Source organism: Brassica napus, unplaced genomic scaffold (assembly GCF_020379485.1).
Source record: "Brassica napus cultivar Da-Ae unplaced genomic scaffold, Da-Ae ScsIHWf_291;HRSCAF=478, whole genome shotgun sequence".
NCBI lineage: Eukaryota > Viridiplantae > Streptophyta > Magnoliopsida > Brassicales > Brassicaceae > Brassica > Brassica napus.
In genome coordinates, this window is record NW_026016169.1 from 12,501 (window position 1) to 22,500 (window position 10,000).

At 43.9% G+C, this 10,000-nt stretch overlaps 2 protein-coding genes across 2 annotated transcripts in view; one reads left to right on the forward strand and one right to left on the reverse strand.

Annotated features, from left to right (window-relative positions):
- Positions 1-1,391: 1,391 nt before the first annotated feature.
- Positions 1,392-2,297, forward strand: LOC125602616. Its single transcript, XM_048774165.1, has 2 exons — positions 1,392-2,128; positions 2,243-2,297. Exons 1-2 carry the CDS (start codon positions 1,392-1,394, stop codon positions 2,295-2,297), a joined length of 792 nt encoding a protein of 263 aa, XP_048630122.1.
- A 7,455-nt stretch (positions 2,298-9,752) lies between these two features.
- The window catches only part of LOC125602615, a 906-nt gene continuing 658 nt past the window's right edge, over positions 9,753-10,000 (reverse strand). The window contains exons 1-2 of the mRNA XM_048774164.1: positions 9,922-10,000; positions 9,753-9,807 (exon numbers count right to left, since the gene is read on the reverse strand). The exon at positions 9,922-10,000 is cut by the window's right edge and continues 658 nt beyond it. Coding sequence (XP_048630121.1) covers positions 9,753-9,807; positions 9,922-10,000 — 134 coding nt within the window. The remainder of the gene's footprint in view (positions 9,808-9,921) is intronic.

Sequence of the window (10,000 nt, forward strand, 5' to 3'; positions counted from 1 at the left end):
ACCGCGGCCCAAAGGGGAGAGAGAGTCGGCCGCCTCTTTAGGATAACGTTTCCATTTATGTTTCATGTTTATCTATTAGGAGGTTTTCCTTTTTACTCTAGGATTATGATTTGGATACTTTCCATTTTACTCATCCCTTGTATCCCCTATATAAGGGAACACTTTGATTCAGAATGAATAAGAACAGAACACACGATTTCATCTCTCTGTTCACAACACGTTATCAGCACGATAGCCTCTGAACCCTGAGACCAAAATCGAAACTAGAAACCCCAAAAGTCTAAGCCGGCGATCCAAAACCAAAACCCTAAACCTGATCTTGTCCCTTGTTCATCAAGAACTCAGGAGAACCATCTCAGCTTCTCAGATCACGATCCAGACCGAGTAGAACCGCAGATCAGCTCGCGATCGAACCCGAACCACGCGATCAGCCCGAGACGATCCGATACCCGTCCAGCTCGCAGCCGAGACGCCTCCAGCCCACGATCGTCCAATCCGGGACCCGATAGAAGGCAGCAGACGTCCGATCATCTCAGCTCGAAGTCTCCTTCATTCTCTGGTGGTCCGGTTCATAAACCCCTACTAAACTAAGGTATAAACACAATCTGAGAACCTAGAACAGGAAGAACCCTAATTCAATGGAATCGAAAACCCTAACCCCTAAAGGAAGCATCTAGCCGATTTTAAGGTTGATCTTGATTGATTGATTTCTGATTTGAATTGAGGTTTAGGAATGTTTAGATTGATTGAATTAATCTGTTTGAAACTGAAAATACTTAAGGCCTTGAAACCTTAAACATAAGATTGATAGAAAATTAAAGATTGAAACCCTAAGGATCATAAGGAATGTTTTTAAAATTGTTTCTGCATAAATCTGAATATGGTATTGCATTCACAACTGATTAAAACCGATCGGCCAGCATATAGAAACACATGATCTCGAATCTGATTGCATTTAACTCATATGGCCGTGTGGCATTAAAACTTTCTGGTACATGTAGAATTGTTTTTAGGATTGATTGCACCATGGTAGTTTTAGAATTACATAACCGAACCCATTGATTGATCATATAGCCGTGCGGCTTGCTTGATAGCACCATGGTCGAATTAGAATTGTTTGAACATCATAAATGCATAAGACGTGTTGTGGCCGAGCTTGCATATATCATGCGGCCACGTGATCCCATTATGAATCTAATGTCTTGCATGATAATGTGGATCAGATGTCGAAAATAGCAAACAGAGACTATGCAGCCCTGAATCTCTCCGGAGACAATTACTTGCAGTGGGCGCTAGACACAAGGATTAGTCTAAAATCCAAGGGACTCGGTGATACTATCATCGAGGACAGCAATGAGAATGAAAAGAATAGATACAGGGCCATATGTTATATGCGCCATCATCTCATTGAAGGTCTTAAAGATCAGTACATGACGATTGAGAATCCATTGGACCTTTGGAATGCTTTAAGGCACAGATATGATCACCAAAAGATGGTGTTGCTTCCAAAGGCAAGGCACGATTGGATGCATCTCAGATTCATGGACTTCAAGTCCGTGGATGAGTACAACTCGGCCTTGTTCAAAATCGTCTCAATACTAAGACTGTGTGGTGAAGAAGTATCTGATGTTATGATGCTTGAAAAGACCTATACGACTTTCAATCAGTCGAATTCTGTACTGCAGCAGCAGTATAGAACAAAAGGTTTTGCCACATACACTGATCTGATCTCCTGTCTACTCTTGGCCGAGGCAAATAATGAGCTTCTCATGAAGAACAGTGGAGCTAGACCGGCCGGGACAGCACCATTACCCGAAGCCCATGACATTGAAAAGAAAGATCCCAAGGAAATCTACTATGCCCAAGACAACAGGAAACCATACGGTCATAGCCGTGGTGGGTACAGGGGGCGTAGACGTGACAACCATAATGGTCGAGATAGCTACTCAACCGGCCGTAGGGGAAACCACAATAACCGTGGTCGTGGTTCCAATTACGGTCGGGGCCGAGGGAGTTATGGCCGTGGACGAGGTGGTATATCCAAACCATCTTACACGTCCAAGTCCTTATGTCACAGATGCGGGATGGACAATCATTGGGCCAAGAACTGCAGAACTCCAAAGCACTTGTGCGAACTCTATCAAGAGAGTATCAAGAACAAGAACCCGGAGGCAAACATGATCCAAGAAAACGGTCATGATGACAAAGGATATGGGTATGATGCTGATGATGAATCCGACAGAGACAACAAGGATGATCAAATGGATTTTGAAACTTCTGATTGTCTAAAGGACTAGTTTTTCGAATCACATTGTCTTATTGCTTTATGTCTTTGATTTGGTGTTTTTATTTTATGAAATGACATTTATAATAAAAGTTTTACAAAGTCTCTAAAGTCTAGTAAATTTTACTTATAGAAATGAGTGATGAGATGAGTATACTTGTGGTGGATAGTGGCACAAGTCATACGATCCTTAGAGACAAAAGGTATTTCATGAATCTCACAATGCAAAGTGCAAAGGTACAAACCATTGCGGGTGAGGCCAGCCTGATTGAAGGTCACGGCCAGGCCTATGTGATGATGCCCAAAGGCACTCACCTAGAGATCAAAACCGCCTTGTATTCCCCAAGCTCTAGAAGAAGCTTATTGAGTTTCAAGGACATAAGGTTGAACGGTTTTCACCTTGAAACATGGGAAGAAGGAAACAAAGAATTCCTTAACATAACTTTGATCACCAAAGGCAATAAAAAGATCCTAGAGACCATGCCCGCAATGTCCACTGGTCTTTACTATGCAAGGATCAGTATGGTCGAGGCAAATACCTCAGAGCTATTCACTTTATGGCATAACCGGCTTGGCCATCCCGGAACAGGAATGATGCGAAAACTAATGATGAATTCATTAGGGCACACGTTTAAAGGAGTGATCCCACGAAATCTCACATGTGCTGCATGTGCACAAGGGAAACTCATAACTAGGCCATCACCAGCCAAGGTTAATAAAGAAACCTTGAACTTTCTGGAAAGGATCCAAGGGGACATATGCGGACCAATACACCCACCGTGTGGGACGTTTAGATATTTCATGGTCCTCATTGATGCATCGACCAGATGGTCGCATGTATGTCTGTTGTCCACTCGGAACCTAGCCTTTGCACGGCTGCTTGCTCAGATGATAAGGCTGAGAGCACATTTTCCAGACTTTCCACTCAAGACTATACGTCTAGACAATGCTGGTGAGTTCACGTCCCAGGCGTTTAATGAATACTGTATGTCCATGGGGGTAAAAGTAGAACACTCCGTGGCACATGTCCATACACAGAACGGCTTGGCCGAATCTTTCATTAAACGTATCCAGCTGATAGCCCGTCCATTACTTATGAAGTCTAAACTTCCGGTATCAGCATGGGGACATGCGGTTTTACATGCTACGGAACTGATTCGCATCAGGCCATCTAGTGAGCATAGATATTCACCATCCCAATTACTTACGGGTCATGAGCCAGACGTGTCCCACATCAAAACATTTGGATGTGCCGTCTACGTTCCAATTGCTCCACCACAGAGAACTAAGATGGGACCGCAGAGGAGGATGGGAATATACGTAGGATATGAATCCCCAAGTATTATAAAGTATCTTGAGCCAACAACCGGTGATTTGTTTAAGGCCAGATACGAAGACTCACAGTTTGATGAGTCCACATATCCGTCCTTAGGGGGAGATAACAGCCGGTTGATAACAAAAGAAATAGAATGGTTTAGACCATCGACATCTTGGCAAGATCCTCGGACTAAAGATTGTGATTTAGAAGTCCAGAAGATAATACATCTTCAAGAGCTAGCTAATAAACTGCCAGATACATTTGCTGACCCAAATAGAGTGACAATATCACACATCCCGGCTTGTAATGCACCTGTAAGATTAGACGTCCAAGATGGACAATGTCAAGTGGCTACAGAGTCTAAGCAACGTCTAAAACGTGGCAGACCAATTGGTTCCAAAGACAAACAGCCTCGGAAATCCAAGAAAGGTGCTGGATCCGAGAGCATTAAGAAAACCGTCCAGGACATAGATGGAACGGTCGAGCCGACCATGACGGTCGAGCCGAGTGAACCGTCCATACCCGATGATCCGGTCGTTCCTCCAAGTGAGGTCCGGGACGCTGGACTTCACGGGACACCAGAACCGGACAATCAAGAGATCTCTATAAACCATGTGATGTCTGGAAAACAATGGAACAGAAAAGATATCAACGTTGATGATTTATTTGCATACAAGGTAGCACTTGAGATCATGGATAAAGATGAGGATCTAGAACCCACGTCCATACAAGAATGCATGCTAAGATCGGATTGGATCAAATGGAAACAAGCTATAAACGTGGAGTTAGAATCATTAAGAAAGAGAGGCGTTTTTGGCCCTATAATCTTGACACCTAGAGATGTCAAACCAGTGGGATACAAATGGGTCTTTGTAAGGAAGAGAAATGAGAAAGGAGAAGTAGTGAGATACAAAGCACGGCTTGTAGCACAAGGATTCTCACAAAGACCTGGAATAGACTTTGAGGAAACTTATTCCCCTGTGGTGGATGCGACTACATTGAGATACTTAATCAGTCTGGCCGTGAGAGAGAGCATTGATTTGCGCCTAATGGATGTAGTTACAGCATACCTGTACGGACCACTGGACAACGAAATACATATGAGAATTCCAGAGGGTATTGAGCTCAAAGATAAGAAAGGTTCTCGAGAACAACATTGCATTAAGCTGAACAAAGCTTTATATGGTTTAAAACAGTCAGGTCGAATGTGGTATAACCGGCTGTCCGAGTACCTAACCAAAGAGGGATATAAGAACGATCCAATAAGTCCATGTATATTCATAAAGAAATTCGACAGCAAGGGCTATGTTATAATGTCTGTCTATGTGGACGACCTGAACATAATAGGAACCTCTGGAGAGATTTCCCAAACGGTCGAATGTCTAAAGAAAGAATTCGAAATGAAAGACTTAGGAAAAACTAAGTTCTGTTTGGGATTACAGTTTGAGTATAAGGCAAATGGCATCCTTGTGCATCAAGAAACTTATACAGAGAAGATACTCAAGCAATTCAATATGGACCAGGCACACCCCTTACCGTGTCCTATGGTCGTGAGGTCCTTAGACCTTGAGAAGGATCCATTCGGACCTAAGAGACCGGACGAGGAAGCACTCGGACCGGACATGCCTTACTTAAGTGCCATTGGGGCCTTAATGTATTTAGCTAGTCATACTAGACCGGACATAAGCTTTGCCGTGAGCTTACTATCCAGATTTGGATCATGTCCGACCTTAAGGCATTGGAACGGAGTGAAACATCTGTTCAGGTATCTGCAAGGAACAAAAGACCTTGGTTTATTCTATACCAACCGGCCAGGAGAGAACATGGTCGGATATGCAGATGCTGGGTACTTATCTGACCCACACAATGCTAGATCTCAGACAGGATATGTGTTTATACACAGTGGGGCTGCAGTATGTTGGCGGTCCACAAAACAATCCTTAGTGGCCACATCCTCTAATCATGCCGAGATCATAGCCATGTTTGAAGCAAGCCGAGAGCTTGTGTGGTTGAGGAACATGACCGGCCATATCCTAAAGGAGAGTGGCCTGGCCATGGGAAAGGAAAAAGAAGAGCCAACGATCATCTACGAGGACAATGCAGCGTGCATAGCTCAGCTCAAGGAAGGATACATCAAGGGAGACAGGACCAAGCACATCCTGCCCAAGTTCTTTTTCACCCACGACCTGCAGAAGGCAAAGGAGGTTCAAGTAGTTCAAGTCCGATCCAGCGACAACTCAGCCGACCTATTCACCAAGTCTCTACCAACCTCAACATTCAGGAAGCTGGTTCATCAGATAGGGATGCGCCGCCTGAAGGATCTGCAGTGATGCCTTCATCAGGGGGAGTGTCATGCGTTGTACTCTTTTTCCTGTCTACGGTTTCCATTTTTTCCCACCTTGGGTTTTTGGTTTTCCTAGAGAGGTTTTAACGAGGCAACATCGTGCATGATACGAGCCCATATGGTTCTAGCATCCAAGGGGGAGTGTTATGAACAATGTGGATTGCTAGAAGCCAAAGGCCAAGACCGAGGCCCATAGAGAGAGAGAGAGACCGCGGCCCAAAGGGGAGAGAGAGTCGGCCGCCTCTTTAGGATAACGTTTCCATTTATGTTTCATGTTTATCTATTAGGAGGTTTTCCTTTTTACTCTAGGATTATGATTTGGATACTTTCCATTTTACTCATCCCTTGTATCCCCTATATAAGGGAACACTTTGATTCAGAATGAATAAGAACAGAACACACGATTTCATCTCTCTGTTCACAACAGGCTCTTCTTTTTCCTTTCCCATGGCCAGGCCACTCTCCTTTAGGATATGGCCGGTCATGTTCCTCAACCACACAAGCTCTCGGCTTGCTTCAAACATGGCTATGATCTCGGCATGATTAGAGGATGTGGCCACTAAGGATTGTTTTGTGGACCGCCAACATACTGCAGCCCCACTGTGTATAAACACATATCCTGTCTGAGATCTAGCATTGTGTGGGTCAGATAAGTACCCAGCATCTGCATATCCGACCATGTTCTCTCCTGGCCGGTTGGTATAGAATAAACCAAGGTCTTTTGTTCCTTGCAGATACCTGAACAGATGTTTCACTCCGTTCCAATGCCTTAAGGTCGGACATGATCCAAATCTGGATAGTAAGCTCACGGCAAAGCTTATGTCCGGTCTAGTATGACTAGCTAAATACATTAAGGCCCCAATGGCACTTAAGTAAGGCATGTCCGGTCCGAGTGCTTCCTCGTCCGGTCTCTTAGGTCCGAATGGATCCTTCTCAAGGTCTAAGGACCTCACGACCATAGGACACGGTAAGGGGTGTGCCTGGTCCATATTGAATTGCTTGAGTATCTTCTCTGTATAAGTTTCTTGATGCACAAGGATGCCATTTGCCTTATACTCAAACTGTAATCCCAAACAGAACTTAGTTTTCCTAAGTCTTTCATTTCGAATTCTTTCTTTAGACATTCGACCGTTTGGGAAATCTCTCCAGAGGTTCCTATTATGTTCAGGTCGTCCACATAGACAGACATTATAACATAGCCCTTGCTGTCGAATTTCTTTATGAATATACATGGACTTATTGGATCGTTCTTATATCCCTCTTTGGTTAGGTACTCGGACAGCCGGTTATACCACATTCGACCTGACTGTTTTAAACCATATAAAGCTTTGTTCAGCTTAATGCAATGTTGTTCTCGAGAACCTTTCTTATCTTTGAGCTCAATACCCTCTGGAACTCTCATATGTATTTCGTTGTCCAGTGGTCCGTACAGGTATGCTGTAACTACATCCATTAGGCGCAAATCAATGCTCTCTCTCACGGCCAGACTGATTAAGTATCTCAATGTAGTCGCATCCACCACAGGGGAATAAGTTTCCTCAAGTCTATTCCAGGTCTTTGTGAGAATCCTTGTGCTACAAGCCGTGCTTTGTATCTCACTACTTCTCCTTTCTCATTTCTCTTCCTTACAAAGACCCATTTGTATCCCACTGGTTTGACATCTCTAGGTGTCAAGATTATAGGGCCAAAAACGCCTCTCTTTCTTAATGATTCTAACTCCACGTTTATAGCTTGTTTCCATTTGATCCAATCCGATCTTAGCATGCATTCTTGTATGGACGTGGGTTCTAGATCCTCATCTTTATCCATGATCTCAAGTGCTACCTTGTATGCAAATAAATCATCAACGTTGATATCTTTTCTGTTCCATTGTTTTCCAGACATCACATGGTTTATAGAGATCTCTTGATTGTCCGGTTCTGGTGTCCCGTGAAGTCCAGCGTCCCGGACCTCACTTGGAGGAACGACCGGATCATCGGGTGTGGACGGTTCACTCGGCTCGACCGTCATGGTCGGCTCGACCGTTCCATCTATGTCCTGGACGGTTTTCTTAATGCTCTCGGATCCAGCACCTTTCTTGGATTTCCGAGGCTGTTTGTCTTTGGAACCAATTGGTCTGCCACGTTTTAGACGTTGCTTAGACTCTGTAGCCACTTGACATTGTCCATCTTGGACGTCTAATCTTACAGGTGCATTACAAGCCGGGATGTGTGATATTGTCACTCTATTTGGGTCAGCAAATGTATCTGGCAGTTTATTAGCTAGCTCTTGAAGATGTATTATCTTCTGGACTTCTAAATCACAATCTTTAGTCCGAGGATCTTGCCAAGATGTCGATGGTCTAAACCATTCTATTTCTTTTGTTATCAACCGGCTGTTATCTCCCCCTAAGGACGGATATGTGGACTCATCAAACTGTGAGTCTTCGTATCTGGCCTTAAACAAATCACCGGTTGTTGGCTCAAGATACTTTATAATACTTGGGGATTCATATCCTACGTATATTCCCATCCTCCTCTGCGGTCCCATCTTAGTTCTCTGTGGTGGAGCAATTGGAACGTAGACGGCACATCCAAATGTTTTGATGTGGGACACGTCTGGCTCATGACCCGTAAGTAATTGGGATGGTGAATATCTATGCTCACTAGATGGCCTGATGCGAATCAGTTCCGTAGCATGTAAAACCGCATGTCCCCATGCTGATACCGGAAGTTTAGACTTCATAAGTAATGGACGGGCTATCAGCTGGATACGTTTAATGAAAGATTCGGCCAAGCCGTTCTGTGTATGGACATGTGCCACGGAGTGTTCTACTTTTACCCCCATGGACATACAGTATTCATTAAACGCCTGGGACGTGAACTCACCAGCATTGTCTAGACGTATAGTCTTGAGTGGAAAGTCTGGAAAATGTGCTCTCAGCCTTATCATCTGAGCAAGCAGCCGTGCAAAGGCTAGGTTCCGAGTGGACAACAGACATACATGCGACCATCTGGTCGATGCATCAATGAGGACCATGAAATATCTAAACGTCCCACACGGTGGGTGTATTGGTCCGCATATGTCCCCTTGGATCCTTTCCAGAAAGTTCAAGGTTTCTTTATTAACCTTGGCTGGTGATGGCCTAGTTATGAGTTTCCCTTGTGCACATGCAGCACATGTGAGATTTCGTGGGATCACTCCTTTAAACGTGTGCCCTAATGAATTCATCATTAGTTTTCGCATCATTCCTGTTCCGGGATGGCCAAGCCGGTTATGCCATAAAGTGAATAGCTCTGAGGTATTTGCCTCGACCATACTGATCCTTGCATAGTAAAGACCAGTGGACATTGCGGGCATGGTCTCTAGGATCTTTTTATTGCCTTTGGTGATCAAAGTTATGTTAAGGAATTCTTTGTTTCCTTCTTCCCATGTTTCAAGGTGAAAACCGTTCAACCTTATGTCCTTGAAACTCAATAAGCTTCTTCTAGAGCTTGGGGAATACAAGGCGGTTTTGATCTCTAGGTGAGTGCCTTTGGGCATCATCACATAGGCCTGGCCGTGACCTTCAATCAGGCTGGCCTCACCCGCAATGGTTTGTACCTTTGCACTTTGCATTGTGAGATTCATGAAATACCTTTTGTCTCTAAGGATCGTATGACTTGTGCCACTATCCACCACAAGTATACTCATCTCATCACTCATTTCTATAAGTAAAATTTACTAGACTTTAGAGACTTTGTAAAACTTTTATTATAAATGTCATTTCATAAAATAAAAACACCAAATCAAAGACATAAAGCAATAAGACAATGTGATTCGAAAAACTAGTCCTTTAGACAATCAGAAGTTTCAAAATCCATTTGATCATCCTTGTTGTCTCTGTCGGATTCATCATCAGCATCATACCCATATCCTTTGTCATCATGACCGTTTTCTTGGATCATGTTTGCCTCCGGGTTCTTGTTCTTGATACTCTCTTGATAGAGTTCGCACAAGTGCTTTGGAGTTCTGCAGTTCTTGGCCCAATGATTGTCCATCCCGCATCTGTGACATAAGGACTTGGACGTGTAAG